The sequence below is a fragment of the Lepidochelys olivacea genome, assembly GCF_965140295.1.
Source record: "Lepidochelys olivacea isolate rLepOli2 genome assembly, chromosome: 6".
In the NCBI taxonomy this organism is placed as follows: domain Eukaryota; kingdom Metazoa; phylum Chordata; order Testudines; family Cheloniidae; genus Lepidochelys; species Lepidochelys olivacea.
In genome coordinates, this window is record NC_140416.1 from 98238353 (window position 1) to 98259485 (window position 21133).

The 21133-nt window shown below is 44.8% G+C and overlaps 2 protein-coding genes across 4 annotated transcripts in view; one reads left to right on the forward strand and one right to left on the reverse strand.

Moving 5' to 3' along the window:
- The window catches only part of RPS6KA5 (ribosomal protein S6 kinase A5), a 194679-nt gene extending 193577 nt beyond the window's left edge, over window positions 1-1102 (reverse strand). For 2 of the 3 annotated variants that reach the window (XM_084630301.1, XM_084630300.1), the window contains exon 1: window positions 571-902. In XM_084630301.1, the coding sequence (XP_084486427.1) occupies window positions 571-643 (73 nt within the window). In that variant the 5' untranslated portion in view covers window positions 644-902. Of the gene's footprint in view, window positions 1-570; window positions 903-961 lie in introns of those variants that run through there. The other variant, XM_084630302.1, reaches the window with a different exon arrangement.
- Window positions 1103-1334: 232 nt separating this feature from the next.
- DGLUCY (D-glutamate cyclase) overlaps window positions 1335-21133 on the forward strand; it is a 104343-nt gene continuing 84544 nt past the window's right edge. Inside the window, exon 1 of the mRNA XM_084632777.1 lies at window positions 1335-1796. The gene's annotated coding sequence lies outside the window, so the exon portion shown is untranslated. The remainder of the gene's footprint in view (window positions 1797-21133) is intronic.

Here is a 21133-nt window from a genome sequence, read left to right on the forward strand (position 1 = left end):
TTTTAAAAGGCCCCTTTTCCTGTTTCACCTCCACCTGACAGACAGTTTCGCCTTCTCTTTTCCCAGTTCTCTCACAAGCGCCTCAGCTCCCTCGAGTCTCCCTTCTCCTCCCACCCCAGCGTCCATGCTCAGCGCTTCTCTCCCGTCACGGACCCCTCCTCACTCAACATCCTCCGAGCCCCCCTTGGAGCCGCCACCCCACGCTCCCTTTTCCACCTGTCTTCTCAGTGTCCCTGCCCCCCATACTCCCTTCTCCGCTCAGCTTTCATCTCCCCCACCGCACCTCTCGCCCGATGTCCCCCTTTCTCTCCGTCGATGGCCCTACCCTACCGCTCCATCTACCCCAGCTCACCCTGTCCCTCCCTAACGTCCCCAGCCCTGCTACGTCCCCTGTCCCAACCTCGCGTTGCCCTCGCAACCGTTCCCTGATTGACACCCTTGCCCTCTCCTCACTCCGCTTCCACCGGCCTCATCCACGGCTCACCCGCGTCCACCTCGGCCCTGAGGAGGCCCACACCCCCACGTGGCCGTCACCCCCTCTCCGCCCCGGGGTGCTGCGCGGTCACTCACCGTTCTTCAGCTCGTGCTTGACGGTGAGGAGGGGCAGCTCCCCTTCCTCTGCAGAGCCGGAGGTTCCCTCCATTTTCTCACGGGCTCGCCACCCCCCACCCCTCTGCCTCCCGCCTGGGGTGTGCGTGTGGATGAGGGGGGGTCACCGTGTCTGGCAGGATTTTATTGTTCGGAGACGTATTTGGGGGTTAACCATAACATTAAACAAACAAAAAATAAAAGCAACATTAAAATCCCGCCTCCCCAAAATACAGTCCCTGTAGCTCCCCCCTCGCTCCGGCTCCCCTCCCTACCCAACAACAGTGAGATGGGAACCTAGCCCAGGCGGCGGGACGGGGGTGGGGGGGGGGGGCGCATACGAGGAGGAGGACTAATAAGAGACTCTACTCACTGTCCTCCCTCCCCTCATTTCTCCATTCCTCGGAGAGGAAGGGTGGAGAGCTGAGAGCTCATTGGCGCGCGCGCCTGCACATCGAGCGACGGTTGGTCAGAGATCGTTGGACATTAGGTCCCCACTCCCTATCCGCCGAGTGGCGCGCTGCCCTATTGGTTGAGGGTTGCGCTAATCGCTTGCTCCCCCTGCCTTCCCTTCTTTCGTTTCCCCCGCCTACCCGACGTTTTATTTGTAAACATTCCCGCCAGCCCCCTGAAGTGGGCGGGTGCTAGGTCGCCTGGAGATGAAGGGACGATGCTGACTGGCTCCTTGCGACTGCCAGTCATTCTAGGCTGAGAGCGGGAGGAGTGCCCCCTCCGGCTCGGACCTCCGATAATTCTGGGAAAAGGAGGGGCGCGATAGTGGGGGGGAGGGAATAAGAGGTTACCCCCCCCCCAATGAGGCGACCCTAGCTCTCCTATTCCCGGAAAGCGGAGATGGGTCCCAGGGCTAGCTGGTCTGCCAGCCCCCTAAGGGGGAAGGTGGGAGAAGGAAGGGAAGAGTTCGCCCCGCCCCCTGTTGCTGAGGGGGAAGAGAGAGAAGATGGTTTCCGGCCCTTGGAGGTGGGAATACTAATGAGAGAGACAGAGCGAGACGGGAGCAGTGAAGCGGCTGCTGGGAGTACAGCGCCGTGCGCTACCTACTTGTTAGTGAGGAACCCCGGTGGTAACTTCTGTGCATCTGCAACAAATCGGTGGGCCCCATCCCCGAGACCTGTCTACATAAACGAGAGGCAAAAGCTGGGTGCAACGAGGAGGTTGGAGGAGCAGATGGTAACAGTTAAAGGATAACGGTAAGTGTAATAAACAGCCGTCATAGCACACCAGCTGACTAGCCTTTCAAAATCAAGGGTTTTTTTAGGCTCTCTGGCAGAGGTGAATTTTAAGGAAACCACTCAGTCCCAGCAGCATGACTTGCAGCAAAGGCAGGTTCCAGTATGCAGTGTACTATATCAATCTCAGTGATATATCCTGCAACATTAGGTGTAAGATGTCCTAGCTCCATTCCAGAGATACAACAAAACCCAGTGGTCTGTCTTGATCCTGATAACACAACCCACAGCAAAACCAAGTCCCCCAGCATGCAATGCATCCTCTCTCTCACAGCACGACAGCCCATATCTATTTATTTAGGTGCATATACTGTGGCTAAGAGACTTCAAGCTCCCAGTATACAATTTGACACCTCAATCTGAGCAGTATGGTGACTGGAGACAACAGGTAGTGGCACATATGGGGAGCATAGATCAGCATTCGTGTCCGGCTCCCCATGTTTACCCACCCCAGGCTGGGGAAGCTAATGATCCAACCACTGTGCCAGCAAATGCATGTTGCACATATGCTTAGAAGTGGCACATATTCCACCTCACCTCATTTGGCATTCCTGCAGAGCACAGAAGTCAGGGGTTAAGCCAGTCTGAACAGTATATAAATTGAAATTGATTCTCCCAGATCTTTGGCAGGTCAGCAGAAGCAGATACCTTTCCTTCCACTGAAAATAGCTGATATGTTCACAGGATTGTGGAATGCAGCTTCTAGGATGCAGCTAGAGTATGCACTGCTGAATGGTACCAGGCTCGGGGACAGAAGAGAAAATCATCTGGCCCAGGCTTATGTTGCAAACAGGTTAAGATCCAGTTTCAATACAATCAGCCTTTGCACTAAGACAGTGTTGGCACCTCTTCTGGTTTTACTGCAAGTCTCACACAATGTGGTAAAAAGAAAAGGAGGACTTGTGGCACCTTAGAGAGTAACACAAGTCCTCCTTTTCTTTTTGTGGATACAGACGAACACGGCTGCTACTCTGAAACCTGTCATTACACAATGTGTTTTTTTCTTAAAGATCGTGCTATGAGAATCAAATTGTCAGTGCAGGCCTTAATTGGACAGGCTGTTAGAATATTCCTGTTTAAAGGGAACAGGGAGGTAAAGGAAGAGTGATGGATATAGTTTTAGAATGAGTGTGTCTATGTCTTTAAATACATATGTGGCTTAGTGTTTCCTGTTTGCACGTAACCTTAATGTAGGAGGAGGAAGCAGGAAGAAAGTCTGCTAGGAAGAGACTCCGGCTGCATGGTGTCAGAGCAAAGTTGTCTTTCCTTAGAATTGTAGCAAATACAAAAGAGCATTAGATTCTTTTCTGGGGAGAAATAAGAGACAGGGTAAAATGGAAGACAAAGATTGTGTTTACTTGAAGATAAAACAGCCTTTGTAACAGGTGAAAGGCCAAACTAACAGTAAGATAGTGTAAATAAGCAATGTTAGACTGTTACCAGATACTTGTTAAATGTGATGGGGGAGTGTTATGTCTGCTGTTATACTCACTAAATATCTTGTGGTGTGAGGAGAGGAGAACCTATTACAGAAATACATCAATTCATGAATAGGTATTTGAGTTATGTAATTTGGTTTATTTTCATATTAAGTGGGCTGGGAGATATATTAATAGGAAACTGATTTTTTGGTTAATTTTTAAGAAAACAAGAACTGTGCGTTTAGAATTATATTAGGCCTTCACGCTCACTTAGATCTCTGCAGCTTTTACATTGTGGAAACAATATGCCACCTGTTAAGCATATTCCTATGTTTCCCTCTGACCCAGAGATAATTCTGTTAGTGATAAGTAAGGCTAAGTTTTAGTCAGAAGTATTTTTAGTAAAAGTCATGGGCAGTAAACAAAAATTCACAGCCTGTGACCTATCCATGACTTTCACTATATACCCTTAACTAAAACTTGGGCCAAGGGTCCCCTGGGGGGGCGGTCCCGGCAGCGTGTGGCCTGGGACCCCCGCTGGTGTTGGGGCGGGGCGGCAGCATACGGCCTGGGACCCTTGCTGGTGCTGGGAAGGGGCAGATGGTTGGCGGGGCTGGCAGGCTCCCTACCTGGCTCCAACCAGCATGTCTCTGCAGCTCCTAGGGGAGGGGTGGCCAGGAGGGCTCTGCACACTGCTCCTGCCACAAGCACCAGCTCCACAGCTCCCATTGGCCAGGAACTGCAGCCAATGGCAGCTGCGAAGGCGGCTGTTGCGGGCAGCATGCGGAGCCCCCTGGCCCCTCCACCTAGGAGCTACAGGGACATGCCAGTGGGAGCTGGGGACCACCCCCCCAGGTAAGCGCTGTCCCACACTCCAATACCCTGCCCTAGCCCTGAGCTCCCTCCCGCACCCAAACTGCTGCAACTGCTGGCCCAGGGGCTGCCCAGCTCTGGTAGCCCCTGAGCCAACCGCACTGGCTGCGGCAGAAGTCACAGAAAATCACGGAATTCGTGACTTCCATGACACACATGCAGCCTTAGTGATAAGGTACAGCTTCATTAGATTTACAGTTATGTATTGCAACACTTGTTTTCAGTCAGGCTGTTTGTTGTTTTTGTTTATGTCCTTTCTGTACCATTTGAAAGATTTGCTGTTGTGTATGAGTATTACTATATCATCTACTGGTTAGAATAACAGGTCTGCTCACATTTTACTTCATTTCCCTAATCGGAGTTTGACAAGATGGTGGACCTAACTATAATAATTATTTATTGGGTACTGATTGTGCAGTTGCAGCACTGTGGTTTGAACAAAACTGAGCTTGACTTCTGGCAATTCTCACTTTATGTCTATACTTTTTGACTTCCAAGCTGTAGCTTTCTTTGCTGACGTATCCCTTCTTCTGTTCCTTGTATATTCTCTTTGTACTCCTACTGTCCTTTTTGAGGTGTTTATTCATCAAGTTAGGGCTGGAGCCTTTCCTTGTAATTTTTTTCACCTTATTTGGGATGCAAATTCCAGATAAATGTTTACACCTCTGACTTAAATTTGTAGGAGGTCTGGAATTTCTTTAAGCCCCTGAGCTCTTCCATCCATTTAACTTCACTAACTAGTTGCCTTAGTTTCCCAAAGTCTGCCATTTTTAAATTGAATACCTGTTACTAACCTGTTTTTGATTCTCTTTCCATTTAATTTTTTACCTCATGATCACTCAATCCAAGGCTTTCTTCTATAGCCTCATCACTGTTTACCCAAACCAAGTCGAAAGTAGCATCACCTCTCATCATTCAGGGATTTGGTGAAGAATCCAGTCATCTAGTGCCTCACTGGGCCTACCATTATTAGTAGAGATTAATTTCCAAGCTATAGATTGGAGAAGAAACACTCCCATAATGACAATTTGCCGTAGTAGTTCTCCCTTTAATAATAAGGGACTTCTATCCATGTCCAAAGCTGACCCTAGAGGTCTATAGCAAACCCTTAACACGTGCACAATAGAACCTCTTTTACAGTCCTTCCCCAAAGTGATTTGGCCCAAATGGATTCTGTTTTATTTCAGAGTAGCAGCCGTGTTAGTCTGTATTTGCAAAAGGAAAAGGAGTTCTTGTGGCACCTTAGAGACTAACCAATTTATTTGAGCATAAGCTTTCGTGAGCTACAGTGCATAAACTTTCGTGAGCTACAGTGAGCTGTAGCTCACGAAAGCTTATGCTCAAATAAATTGGTTAGTCTCTAAGGTGCCACAAGTACTCCTTTTCTTTCTGTTTTGTTATCTCTTCTCGTTTCTTTACAATGCTCCCTTAGTATCTTTACTTCTTTCTCTCCTGAACAGTACGTACCCGATAGTACCTGTATTCCAGTCATGACTGCTATTCTGCCATATTTCTGTTATCCCTCTGATATTGGGTTTCACAACCTGCATTGGTGGTTCTAATTCCTCCATTTTGGTGCCAAGGCCCCTCACATTAGTTTACAAACACCTGAATTTTTTCTTGACCTCATCCAATTTCCTAGCTGGATTGGGCATAGTTCTTTTGCTGTCCTACTCCTATCTTCTGGTTTCCTTTATCCATTATTATATCCTTGTTTACCTGCTTTTCCTTTCCTGTCTGTTAAAACCAGGTATAAGTAAGTTACTTCTTTCCTTCTGAATCTTGCGTATAGTCTCTCCTGGTTTCTTCCTGCAGACTGCTGCTGGCTCATGTTCATGCTTTCTCTGTTAGAGATTGAATGTATAATAAAATGCTAATTTGCATTGTTACTTTCAATGGCACTAATCACATTTGACAGTTCTGTTTAATTCAGGCAGAGAGCCCAGTTCTGATAGACTCCAATGAAATAAACTTGCTTCTGGTAGTCCATCTCTTATTCTACATTTTGATGCTTTACAGTTCATATAAATACAAACAGGTAGCCATTGATGCCATTTTTAAAGGCACAATGTCAATTTCAAAAAAGTTCAAGTTAAATCTGTTTTCTGATAGAGTGCTATTTAAATAGCATGTGGTCATTTGTTGGATTTTTTTTTTTTTTTAAATTTCTGAAAAATATTCAGAAGGGTTTTTCTGCTCCTCTGGGGATATTTATAAGGGTCTTTTCAGCAAGAGAGAGAGAGCAACTCATGCCTCCAGTCCTGAAAGTTATTTTGCTTGGTTGCATCCCGGCACACCCACATAAAGACCTTTCAAATACACAGTTTATAAACTGAAAAACAAGACAGTCTTTCACTAAATCTTAAAGTACATAATTTTCTGACAGAGATGTCATTTTCAAGTTGGTGTTCCTTAATATTAGAGGGCTTTGGATGAACAGCTTGGAAAATACCAAGAAAGTTTCTGATCTAGAGACAGTCTTGTATCAGCAAATCTGTTATATGTGGACATTCAGTATAGAGAGCTATAATTTTTAATCTGCTTAGAAAATATTGTACATTAAAATTAAAGACATCTGTAATTCTGAGTCTGTAATTTTAGTGGGCCCCTTTACATTACCAGTGAATACTATTAGCTTTGTCGTGCTTCTGCAGCAGTCCCAGTTGCAGGAGGCATTGTGGTGACATAACTGCAACGAGGTTCTATTTTGTCTTGCAATGGGCTATTGGGCCCTGTTAAAAGAGTACAAGAAAGGCAGTGTGGTGGCTGGTCTAGCCTGCACATGGGCTAAACTGTCCCTGGCAACCCCAAAGAAAGAAGGTGCAAGCCACTTCTCTTCTGTCCCTACACTGGCAAAATTATAGGCAGAACTAGTAGCACCCCTTACAATGAAGGGTGCAAAATACTTTCAATTACAAGATCTTGTTTTCAGATGTTTATAGCTTTCAAAAAAATTCTGTCTGAACAGTTAAAGTTTGCAAAGAGTATCAGCTGAAGTGGTTCAGCCATTTCAGAGAATGAGGCAAGGGTCTTGTAGAAAAAGAAGTTATTTGATTGTATATTTAAAGACCATATCATAAGTAAGGCTAAGTTTTAGTCACGAGTATTTTTAGTAAAAGTCATGGACAGGTCACGGGCATTAAACAAAAATTCATGGCCCGTGACCTGTCCATGACTTTTACTATATACCCCTTACTAAAACTTGAGCTGGGGTGCTCTGGGGGGGATGTCCCAAGTGCTGGGGGGTGGTGACCTGGGACGCCTGCTCATGCTGGGGGGGAGGTGGGTGGCGGTGCATGCCTCAGGACCCCTGCTGTCACTGGGTCGGGGGGAGGGCGGGCAGCTGCATGCAGCCCAGGAAGGGTGGGGGAGTGCGGGTGGTGGTGCATGGCCTGGGACCCCCACTGGTGCGGGGCAGGGGGGGCAGTCCAGGACCCCTGCTGGTGCTCGGGGAGGGGCAGCCCAAGCATGCAGCCTGGGACCGCTGCTGTGGGGAGGCCTGGCAGGCTCCCTACCCGGCTCCGATCGACATGTTCCTGCAACTCCTAGGGGGATGGGAAGCCAGGGGGGCTCCACACTCTGCTCCTGCTGCAAGCGCCATTAGCCAGGAACCGCAGCCAATGGGAGCTGTGGGGGCGGTGCTTGCAGTCGCAGGCAGCACATGGAGCCCCCTGGCCCTTCTGCCTAGGGGCTGCAGGGACATGCCAGTGGGAGCTGGGGATTCCCCCATCCAGGTAAGCGCCACCCCTCACATCTATCCACTGCCCTAGCCAAAACCGCTGCTGCTACCCAGCTCGGACAGCACCTGAGACAGATGCAGCAGCCACTGCAAAAGTCACAGAAAGTCACAGAATCCATTACTTCTATGACCTCCGTGATAGAAATGCAACCTTAATCATAATACATATGCATAAGGGGACTGGATTAAGGCTATTTAGGCAACCCTTAATTCTGACATTTCCTAATTTTTGAATGCTTGATTTTGCAACCTTAATATTCCTCTTGGGTAGAGGGGTTATTTTTTTTTTGTTTTGTATGTAGTTATACATTTGTATGGCAGTAACTGTAGAGGCCCCAACTAAGATCAGCACCCTGCTGTGATTGATGCTGTACATGCATATAGCAAGAGACCGTCCCTGTCCCAGAGAGTTTAGATTAAAAAGTAACAGATAGTCTACAACAGTTCTCACAGAATCATTTTTATATGAGATGAGTTTTCTGTGTGATCAATGAGTGGAAGCAGTGATCACACCCTGGAAAAAGTGGCCTAACAGCTCAGTTATTTCAGAAATAAACACACTAACAAAGCAGGAGGTTTAGGGCTAGAACAGGGGCATCAAAGTCCCAGTTCGCGGGCCATCTGTGGCCCAATAACCTCCCCGCTGCTGCCTGCGGAGGAGAGACGCATGTAGCCACGCTGCGGGCAATGTCTGCTGCAGGCGCTGCCCCCCACAGCTCCCATTTGCTGGGGGAGAGAGAGAAAGACAGCGATACCATCACTGGTCACCAGGCAGAGTCAGCCATGGAGGTGGCGTTGTTTATATTCATTGTGGGGGGGGGAAAGTAAATCAAAATACTGAACAGAACTATCTGATGCACACTTTGCTGCAATCCTGAAGGTTTCAACTGCTCAGTCACTGAGGCCACACATCAACAAACTGACAGAACTGAAGCATTGCCAGGTGTCTGGAAAACACTATAAACTCTCTGGCAGGCAAAGAATTGTATAAAGTTATATGACAGTTTTATTATTTCTAATTTCTTAGAAATAAAAAATACAATATAAGACCTGCAACCTTAGCTCCATATAAATGAAGCTGTGTGTGTGAATACTGTACAATAGTTTCCTAATACTATTAATTTTCCCATTCTTATCTAGTCTTTGTACTTGCATATTTCTTGAGTCTGTGGCCAAACTGCATTATGATTTTCACAAAATTAGACTGGATATGTAAATTTGCTGTTTAAAGCGTATTTCTTTTCTGATCTGACCTATCACTCGACAGTTCTCTTCTTTCTAAAACCACTTAGTGTAATACTGTGAAAGCGAAGGTTACTACTAAGAAATTAATCCAAACCTGAATAATTCTAACGGAAATGGTAAAACTCTGTCAGGAAATGGGTCATTTCTTGAAAGAATTAGTATAAGTAATAAAGATCTGTTATTGACTGTGGCTTAAATCGTCACACACACTTACCTTAGTCCTACTGCTGTTGTCCTTTGTACACATTGCTTCTCCCTTCAGACAAAATCTTAAAATACAACTTTTTAAAATGTGCATAGTTCTAAATCCCACGTGATAAAAGTACAAATATTTTACTAGTGTTATACTACCAGCCTCCCAGGAAAAGGCTACTAAGTGATCAATATTAAAGGAGAGCAGAGAGGCAACTAATCCTAATAAAGAAGCAATAATGGGCAATTTCAACTATCCACATGTAACTTACTCAAATGTTATGACCAGTCAAGGTTTATAGAAGGAATTTCTCAATAACTTAAACAATTGCTTCTTGGAACAAGTAGTTCTAGAGCAGCTGAGGAGAAGCGATTCTGAACTTAGTCCTAAGAAACAGAGAGGAATTGGTTCATAATGTAACTACTGTTGAGCCACTGACAAATAGTGAACATAATATAATTAAATTCAACACCCTCTTCAGAGGAATCATACCTATAATTGCCACAATTTTGACATTAAACTCCAAAAAGGGGATTTCGAAAAAAGAGGAAGCTATTCAATGTGATCCTAAAGTCAAAAATGAGGAAATTAAAATCCTTTGACTCAACAGGGAGGCCACTTGAGTCACAGTTGGCACATGTATCCCTTAACAGAAAAGGGAGCAAAAAGATCAGAAAGAAAACTGATTAAATGGTAGAGTTCAAGAGGTTATTCTAGACAAACCAAGATCCTTCAGGAAATGGAAATCCAATGATAGAGAAACCAACAGAAGTGACAATAAAATGTAAGATGAAAATAGAGCTAAGGGAGGCTTTGAAGAGCAAATAATCAGGAGGGTGCGGGGACAAAGATCTTAATTATGTCAAAAGCAAGATACGTGTGGGGGCATTGTTGCATCTGCTAAACTCCGCAAAGAGTTAAAAGAAAAATTAAGGAAAAGAACAACATTGCGGAGAGGATAAATAAACTTCTAGTCTGATCTAGTATGGCAGTTCTTATGTTCCTAAAATTAGTTTAGGATTTAAAGATTTCTTTAAATGCAATGAAAATATAAAAAAGATTCTGATTCTCTTGGCCAGTAGAGTACAGGATTGCTGTGGAGGGGAACCATTAAATCTCTGCATGGGAAGGAATGGGGCAAACGCATTTGTTAATCTCCCATATAGCCTCTCAATCTGGCTGAGTGGTAGCACTAACAATCTTCAGTGTTTCATCTAGTCATTAAATGGATGGCTGCATTGTGGGTCAGAGGAAGGAATGGTGATAGAAGATGGGGAGGGGGAAAGTAATCCTTTAGGATGCAAAAGAGCCACCAGCATGGAGTGAGGAAGAGAATTCTGCCATTGGGGTTGGGAGAATACAGAACCTTCAGAAATTAATTCTGTAATTAACTTCCTGTGGAAAGGGAAAGATACTTGTTCCTTATGGGTCAGGTTACTAGCTACATCACTTCTATGCCAAAATTCAGATTTCAATTAGTTATCCTCTCATTTAAAAAAAACTGGCTATATAACTAAGGACACTTGGTTGAGAACCTGTTCCAACTCTCTTTGAAGTCAATGAAAAGCCTTTGATTGCCTATCATGGCTTTGTATCATTCCCTAAATAACAGTTCCACAGCTAAGCAATATTTGAAGCTTTTAAAACATCAAATATCGTTTGCTTTAAAAAAAAAAAAAAGTTTAGGCTTAATGCAAGAGCCGGCTGATCAGTGTGATCTACAGGTCACATGATCTACAGGTCACATGAAATTTGAGTTAGCATTTACAAGTTCCATAACGGCCTGATTTTCAGAGGTCAGTGAATCGTGCGGGTGCATCAACATTTCTGCAAATCAGGTCACACATTTTTAGATGTAGCAGAGGTGGTCTTTAAAGATTGAAGAAAATTATTGTCTTGGTTACAGGGCTAGCTGCATTTGATCACTCTTTTGTCTCTGAGTGCACCCTCTCATGTGTCAGGCCTTACTCCTTTATTTTTCCTGTGTTGGAATATAGTGCTCAGATAGCCTTCTTAAGCCGAAATATGGTTTAATCTTAACAGTAGGACTAAAGCATGTAAAGAAACATCTGCATATGTCTATCTTACCTATAGGCTTAGCACCTCTTAATAATAGCTCAGGCAGCTCTAACTTCTTCACACACACACACCCAGGTGCCTGTGTCTGTCTGAACAGTTCCCCCAAGAACAGCTTCCCTCTTAGAGAGGGAGAGAAACATTTTTTTCCAGAAAGAGTACTTATGTCTTCTCTTACATGTCCATCACAGTTATAATCAGGAATCAGAGATACTTTAAAGTAATCCCATAAAACATGTAATTGCATGTTGGAGATTGTCCTCCATGGATGGTTCAGTAAAAGCATGTGCTTGTGGTTTCAGTCACAGAACAGGTGTACAGTACAATTAACAGGTTTCTTCACACTATTATTTGTATTATATTAGCACATAGGAGCCCCTGTCATGGACCAGGACCTCGTTGTGCTAGACAATGTACAGAGATGGAACAGAAAGATGGTCTCTGCCTTCAAAGAGCTTCCTATTAATGTACCTTAATGAAAACATGCAGGTCCCAACTCTAAGAGCAAGAGGCTAGGACAGTCTTCATGTCCATGCTTGACTTTCTTATTGAGACTGCCAGTGGGAGTGCCAGTTGTGGTGGTATTCTTGTTGGGAATGCGTGTCCACTAGAAACAGGACATGGAGCACTGAAGTATACCAATTTCTCTCTCCTTTTAAGGAAAGCATTTCGGACATGTCATTCCTACACAGTGTATATAAACTGTAGGTGCATTTTCTTGTTAATGTTTTCAAGTAGTCAGTGTTTTTTTTTTAAATATACACACAGACTACTCCCTAGACAACCCCATTAATATTTTTTCAGCACACTGATTTGTGTCCTCTCGTATACTAGATATTAGAAAAACACATCATAGTGTAAGTCAAATTTTTAATCTATTCCATATGGTATAATATCTTGAAATATAAGAAGCTGTTCATTTGGGGCAAAAATGTGATCTGTTATACTAATATAATTAGGGTGACCAGATGTCCCGATTTTATAGGGACAGTCCTGATTTTGGGGGCTTTTTCTTATATAGGCACCTATTACCCCCCCGTCCCAATTTTTTATACTTGCTATCTGGTCACCCTAAATATAATTCTGGAGTAACTCCATTATAACTGAGAACAGCTCACTTTAACAGTCTGCCACTGAATATGAAATATTTTTCCTAGAGTCCAAAATTAAATATTGGGTATAGTACAGTTTACTTCTTCAGAGTGAGTGGAACATTTTGTACAATATTTTTCAAGCTTGAAGTTGGCTACACTCAAAATACTTAGTTAATTTGATCTTCCTGATACCTGAAAAAGCTAGTACTATATTTGGCTGGAAGGGAGACAGAGAAAGAGATGTTAATCTCTTTATATACATCCTGCCAGTCTTAACAATTTTTATGCTTAGTGAGCAAACTTCAGGAAACTCGTCATACCATCCATTCTGGTCCTTAGAGAGGAAAAGGTACACATTTGCTTAAATATTTCAAAAACTTTGACTAGAAACACCTAAACTTTCTGACGTCTGCATGAGTGAACCTTGATGTATTATTAACAGAGAACTAATGCCTTGCTCTTCACGAGTTCCCAGCTACTTTTGTGGGTCCATCTGGGGTTTGACAGTAGTGCCTATGATTGTAGTTTGAAGGATTGTCTAGGTTCAAAACTCTCCTTATAAAGCAAAGTTCTGTGTTACTCTTCTACATTTAGCATCCAAAAACAAATAAACACAGAGGGTATATTTCTTCAGGTTTTATATTGAAACCTAGGCATTAGTATTTGACCACCCCATACATAGTACGGAGCTGAGTTTGAAAGCTATTAGTCACTGTGAACTTTTAAAATGGTTTATAATAAAAAAAGTTTTCTTTCTTTTTACAATCCCTTCCCCTCCTATTTCCCAGTCAGGCCACCTGAGAATCATACCAAGCCCCAGAGGCCTGTATGCATACATGTTTCTTTTCAGCTGATTAAATTCCTCTGACCTCCTGTTTTTCCCTACAACAAGAAGCTCGCTAATTAATCTTCCTTCAGATATGAACACTCTCCCATCCCTTCCTAATATCAAGAGCCCTAACTGCTAAACACTCCCAATCTCATATATAGAATTTTTTATATTTTAATGGGAATTAGGCACCTAACCTGCTTAGATGCTTTTGTGAATCCGATTGGGGTTGGATTCAGAAGGGGGACCTCAGGCACTTTAAGTCCTAATTTAGATTCTCAAAATCCCTGCTCACTGTTGCCTAACCTAAATTTCCTAAGCACCTAAGTTTTCACTGGTAAAGTCCCCTTAGCACCTCTGCTCGTGGACATGCACAGCCGCCTCAGACCTGGCACCACCAAACAGCTGAGTGCTTAACTCACACTTAAGCCCCAGTGGCAAACACAAAGTAGGGAGTTGGAATTATTATTTATGCAGGGTCTTACCAGGACACTAGTTTAACCATAAATTCTTTTATTAAGATCAAAGGCCAGATGGTATTCATACAAATTGCTCTAAACATACCTAAAGAGCCTAAATAAGCAATTTACTACATCCAAAATAGTAATACAAGATTTATAAGCATTTCATCGAGATATTTATAAAAGGGCTAGACTCAGAGGTGTTGGGACCCATAATGGTTGGCTCCAGCTTGGTCAGGCATATATTAGCAATGAAACCTTTAAGAGCTTACTCTTTTTACCCTTTAACAAAGAAGAGACATCAGTGCCAGTTATCTGACCTTAGCTAAGGCCAGAAGAAGCAGTTTCTTATATAGTCAATTTACTGCATCTGGAACCCTATTAACCATATTTAATTACTATTACTTCAATCCAAACCTTAAATAACACTGGTATTTCAAAAGCTTACTTCAAGTTTAACAGAACAACTCTTCTTTCTTACCACTTCATTCTTTTTGGTCATGTGCTTTTCGCCTATTGCTCATGCTAATATCCAAACTCAATTTGAAACCATAGTTCACACACATCTAATGTAAGCTTATATTCCTACATAGGGTTCCCCTACCTATTGCCTGGTCCAGCAAGAGATTGACTCTATAGCCCAGCGGTTAGGGCACTCATCTAGAAGGAGTTCCAGTCCCTTGCTCCAATGCCTATTTAAATATTTTATACAAAATGGAACAGCTTTAACAGGAGAGATTGATCCAGAGCTGAGTGATTAGGGCACTCCTGGGAAGTGGAAGACCTGGGTTCAAGTCCTTGCTTCCTATTAGGCATAGTTGGGATTTGAACCTGGCTTTCCCACATTATGGCAAAATGTAAGCCACATCACCACCACCTCCTCAGCTTTTCTTGAAAAAGGGCTGGCCTAACTTAAGTGCCTAACATCAGGAGGGGGTTCACATTTGTGAATGCAAACTTGGGGTGCAAACGGCACCTAAAAGTTAGGCTGAGCATTGCTATGCTTAAGTCCTCCTTGTGAATTCTAGTCTAGGTACCTATCTTCATCTTTAGGCACCTAAATACCTTCATAAATCTGGCCCATGGTGACTACTTCAGTGATAGTTCCACTACAGTTAATGAAATAGGAGCAAACATATCCCCCAAGTTTCTAAATCCCTCAGCATTAAGCCTTGGTCTACACTAGGACTTTAGGTCGAATTTAGCAGCGTTAAATCGATGTAAACCTGCACCCGTCCACATGATGAAGCCCTTTATTTCAACTTAAAGGGCTCTTAAAATCGATTTCCTTACTCCACCCCTGACAAGTGGATTAGCGCTTAAATTGGCCTTGCCGGGTCGAATTTGGGGTACTGTGGACACAATTTGACAGTATTGGCCTCTGGGAGCTATCCCAGAATGCTCCATTGTGACCGCTCTGGACAGCACTCTCAAGTCAGATGCACTGGCCAGGTAGACAGGAAAAGAACCGCAAACTTTTGAATCTCATTTCCTGTTTGGCCAGCGTGGTAAGCTGCAGGTGACCATGCAGAGCTCATCAGCAGAGGTGACCTTGATGGAGTCCCAGAATCGCAAAAGAGCTCCAGCATGGACCGAACGGGAGGTACGGGATCTGATCGCTGTATGGGGAGAGGAATCCGTGCTATCAGAACTCCGTTCCAGTTTTCGAAATGCCAAAACCTTTGTCAAAATCTCCCAGGGCATGAAGGACAGAGGCCATAACAGGGACCTGAAGCAGTGCCGCTTGAAACTTAAGGAGCTGAGGCAAGCCAACCAGAGAGGCGAACGGCCGCTCCGGGTCAGAGCCCCAAACATGCCGCTTCTATGATGAGCTGCATGCCATTTTAGGGGGTTCAGCCACCACTACCCCAGCCGTGTTGTTTGACTCCTTCAATGGAGATGGAGGCAACACGGAAGCAGGTTTTGGGGACGAAGAAGATGATGATGATGAGGTTGTAGATAGCTCACAGCAAGCAAGCGGAGAAACCGGTTTTCCTGACAGCCAGGAACTGTTTCTTACCCTGGACCTGGAGCCAGTACCCCCCGAACCCACCCAAGGCTGCTTCCTGGACCCGACAGGTGGTGAAGGGACCTCCGGTGAGTGTACCTTTTAAAATACTATACATGGTTTAAAAGCAAGCATGTGAAAGGATTACTTTGCCCTGGCATTCGCGGCTCTCCTGGATGTACTCCCAAAGCCTTTGCAAAAGGTTTCTGGGGAGGGCAGCCTTATTGCGTCCTCCATGGTAGGACACTTTACCACTCCAGGCCAGTAACACGTACTCAGGAATCATTGTACAACAAAGCATTGCAGTGTATGTTTGCTGGAGTTCAAACAACATCCATTCTTTATCTCTCTGTGTTATCCTCAGGAGAGTGAGATATCATTCATGGTCACCTGGTTGAAATAGGGTGCTTTTCTTCAGGGGACACTCAGAGGAGCCCGTTCCTGCTGGGCTGCTTACCTGTGGCTGAACAGAAATGTTCCCCGCTGTTAGCCACGGGGAGGGGGGAGGGTTGAGGGGGTAGCCACGCGGTAGGGGGAGGCAAAATGCGACCTTGTAACGAAAGCACATGTGCTATGTATTTAATGTTAACAGCAAGGTTTACCCTGAAAGAGTGTAGCCACTGTTTTATAAAATGTGGCTTTTTAAATACCGCTGTCCCTTTTTTTTTCTCCACCAGCTGCATGTGTTTCAATGATCACAGGATCTTCTCCTTTCCAGAAGCTAGTGAAGATTAGAAAAAAACGCACTCGTGATTAAATGTTCTCTGAGCTCATGCTGTCCTCCCACACGGAGAGAGCACAGACGAATGCATGGAGGCAAATAATGTCAGAGTGCAGGAAAGCACAAAATGACCGGGAGGAGAGGTGGCGGACTGAAGAGAGGGCTGAAGCTCAAATGTGGCAGCAGCGTGATGAGAGGAGGCAGGATTCAATGCTGAGGCTGCTGGAGGACCAAACCAGTATGCTCCAGTGTATGGTTGAGCTGCAGCAAAGGCAGCTGGAGCACAGACTGCCACTACAGCCCCTGTGTAACCAACCACCCTTCTCCCCAGGTTCCATAGCCTCCACGCCCAGATGCCCAAGAACGCGGTGGGGAGGCCACCGGCTAACCAGCCACTCTGCCACAGTGGATTGCCCAAAAAAAAAGAAGGCTGGCATTCAATAAATTTTAAAGTTGTAAACTTTTAAAGTGCTGTGTGGCATTTTCCTTCCCTCCTCCACCACCCCTCCTGGGCTACCTTGGTAGTCATCCCCCATTTGTGTGGTGAATGAATAAAGAATGCATGAATGTGAAGCAACAATGACTTCATTGCCTCTGCAAGCAATGATTAAAGGGAGGAGGGGAGGGTGGTTAGCTTGCAGGGAAGTAGAGTGAACCAAGGGGCGGGGGGTTTCATCAAGGAGAAACAAAGAACTTTCACACCGTAGCCTGGCCAGTCATGAAACTGGTTTTCAAAGCTTCTCTGATGCGTACCGCTCCCTCCTGTGCTCTTCTAACTGCCCTGGTGTCTGGCTGCGCGTAACCAGCAGCCAGGCGATTTGCCTCAACCTCCCACCCTGCCATAAACGTCTCCCCCTTACTCTCACAGATATTGTGGAGCACACAGCAAGCAGTAATAACAGTGGGAATATTGGTTTCGCTGAGGTCTAAGCAAGTCAGTAAACTGCGCCAGCGCGCCTTTAAACATCCAAATGCACATTCTACCACCATTCTGCACTTGCTCAGCCTGTAGTTGAACAGCTCCTGACTACTGTCCAGGCTGCCTGTGTATAGCTTCACGAGCCATGGCATTAAGGGGTAGGCTGGGTCCCCAAGGATACATATAGGCATTTCAGCGTCCCCAACAGTTATTTTCTGGTCTGGGAATAAAGTCCCTTCCTGCAGCTTTTGAAACAGACCAGAGTTCCTGAAGATGCAAGCGTCATGTACCTTTCCCGGCCATCCCACGTTGATGTTGGTGAAACGTCCCTTGTGATCCACCAGAGCTTTCAGCACCATTGAAAAGTACCCCTTGTGGTTTATGTACTCACCGGCTTGGTGCTCCGGTGCCAAGATAGGGATATGGGCTCTATTAATGGCCCCACCACAGTTAAGGAAACCCATGGCAGCAAAGCCATCCACTATGACCTGCACATTTCCCTGGGTCACTACCCTTGATATCAGCAGATCTTTGATTGCGTTGGCTACTTGCATCACAGCAGCCCCCACAGTAGATTTGCCCACTCCAAATTGATTCCTGACTGACCGGGAGCTGTCTGGCATTGCAAGCTTCCACAGGGCGATTGCCATTCGGTTCTCAACTGTGAGGGCTGCTCTCATCTTGGTATTCTTGAGCCTCAGGGCAGGGGAAAGCAAGTCACAAAGTTCCATGAAAGTGCCCTTACGTATGCAAAAGTTTTGCAGCCACTGTGAATCGTCCCAGACTTGCAACACTATGCGGTCCCACCAGTCTGTGCTGGTTTCCCAAGCTCAGAATTGGAGTTCCACTGTATGAACCTGCCCCATTAGCACCATGATGCCCACATTGCCAGCGCTCGTGCTTTGAGAGAAATCTGTATCCATGTCTTCATCATTCTCGTCATGGTGGTGACGTCGCCTACTCGCCCGGTTTCGCTTTGCCAGGTTGTGATGCTGCATATACTGCTGGATAATGCACGTGGTGTTTAATGTGCTTCTAATTGCCAAAGTGATCTGAGTGGGCTCCACGCTTGCCGTAGTATGGCGTCTGCACAGAAAAAAGGCGCGGAATGATTGTCTGCCATTGCTCTGATGGAGGGAGGAGCGACTGACGATATGGCTTACATGGTTGGCTTCAGGGAGCTAAAATCAACAAAGGGGGTGGCTTTACATCAAGGATTATTTCAGGCAGGACTTCACGGAGGGTTCCAATAAGAAATGGTGCACCTAAGTTATTGTTCTTATTGGAACAATGAGGTTAGTCTGGCCTCTGATTGATACATGGCTAGATTTACCTTGCTGCACCTTCTCTGTGAGTGACTGCAGTGTGACCTAGAGGAATGAGTCCCCTAGACAGGGGAGGGGGGGGAAGCAAATGAGTACAAAACAAATCTGGTCTATTTCTTGTTTTGATCCACTCCATCTATCTTTTACATCTTTGGCTGGCAGCAGACGGTGCAGAAGGACTGCAAGCCATCCACATCTCATGGCTGCTCGGCAGAAGACGGTGCAATATGACTGCTAGCCATCCTCATCTCTTGCCTGCCCGGCAGAAGATGGTGCAATATGACTGCTAGCAATCCGTATTGCCTGCCTGCTCACCATAAGATGGTTCAATAGAACTGATTGCAGGACTAAAGAGAATGACCTGGTCAAGTCACTCCAAACTTAGTCCCTGCGCCCATGTCTGTCCAGGCGCTCCCGGCCAACGCAGCCAGGAGCACCTCGGACATGACGATGATGGCTACCAGTCATATTGCACCGTCTGCTGCCAGAAGGCAATGGGTTGCTGCTACGTGTAGCAATGCAGTACCGTGTCTGCCAGCACCCAGGAGACATACTGTGACGGTTACCTGAGCGGGCTCCATGCTTGCCGTGGTATGGCATCTGCACAGGTAACTCAGGAAAAAAGGCGTGAAACGATTGTCTGCCCTTGCTTTCACGGAGGGAGGGAGGAAACGGGGGCCTGACGATATGTACCCAGAACCACCCGTGACAATGTTTTAGCCCCATCAGGCATTGGGATCTCAACCCAGAATTCCAATGGGCAGCGGAGACTGCGGGAACTGTGGGATAGCAGTGCAACACTCCGGAAGTCGCCTCTAGCCTCGGTACTGTGGAAGCACTCCACCGAGTTACTGCACTTAATACATTTAGAGCATTTTCTGTGGGGACACACACACTTGAATATATAAAACCGATTTCTAAAAAAACGACTTCTATAAATTCGACCTGATTTCATAGTGTAGACATACCCAAAGAAGGTATGGCCTTTTGTCTGATACAAGGAATGCTTCAGTGCTAAAGACTATGCTACTATCACACTACTGCAGAAAAGCCATTTTAAAGGATTTAGCCCATTTAGGCTAGTCTGAGAGTGAGAATCTGCCAGAGTAATTTTATAAAACAGAAACAAGGTGAAACTATGATTTGGACTGAACCTGAGAACATTTGCATGGAGCTTTGGGAAGAGCAGCAACAGTTTTTCATGTCTCTAATAATTTTGCTTATGTGAGTATTTGCCTTAGCTTAATGTTTGTTGTACAGCCTAACTTGCAGCCCAGTTTTACAACTTGCTGACGACTCTTAACTTTCATTCGGTTGTGGGTACTCAGCACTTCACAAAATCTGTCCCTTAGTTTGGCTAAATTAATGCAAATAGCAGCTTCTCCTGGCTATTCACAACTCTGTTACTGACAAACTGTTCTGTCAAAAATGCATACATTTTGTGACTAAGTGTTGTAAAGTTATTATCTATTGTTTGTTAACATTGCTGTCTCATCCTCTGAAGAACAACGTGTCTTAAAATATTTTACATTCTTTAGGACTTTGCTCATGTATTAATCAGAGCTCCACTTTACATAACTTTTAAGGAACAGTGGGGAAAAGGTCACTGAATATCTGTCTGGCAAGAGGAAGAAGGTTCATTAGCTAAAATTCAGATTCTTAGCTAAAGCCTACCAGTCTGTTCAGATTTGCAAAAGAATGTTTCAGCCACATTCTCCATTCTCAAGTAAAGTTCAAAGAACAAGATTAGTTAACATATAGCGCTAATAAAGATGTGGTAATGGAAGGTATCTTATTGAATCTCATTTGAAGTTTTGGTTTGCTAAATAGTTTATATTAATAACCAGAGAATAAAAATAATTCATAGACAAATTACTGTGGCCTTTATTTAATGGTTTTAGTCACAAAGCAGATATGTATAGTGAAATGTGGCTGAAAGTTAGATGAAAATCTGTTTTTGAAGCAAGTGACTCTGCTTTTCAAGAATTGGTTTTATTTCTGCTTCTGAGGAGCTAGCAGTTCTTTCTACTGTCTTACACTTCCATTGCTCAGTAAAGTTTAAGGCCTGATCCAAAGCCCTTTGCAGTCAATGGGAATCTTTCCATTGACTTTCGTGAGCTTTGATTAAATACTTTAGTAAGGACATGTAAAGGAGTGGACTCACCCCTGGCACCTTCTTGTGGCCAGGCAAAGCATAGCACTTCTCTCCCTACTGAGTGTCTCCTGCTGACAGCTGCTATGTCTCTGCAGTCACCTGCCTCATCCTATGACTTGACCCTCCAGCTAGGTTACTTTAAAGTCTTTCCTCTTCCAGGGTAGTCCATGAACAAAAAGTAAGGGTAATTAACACAAATAAACTGAGCTAAAAAGAAATAGAGGAGAATGATTCCTCCT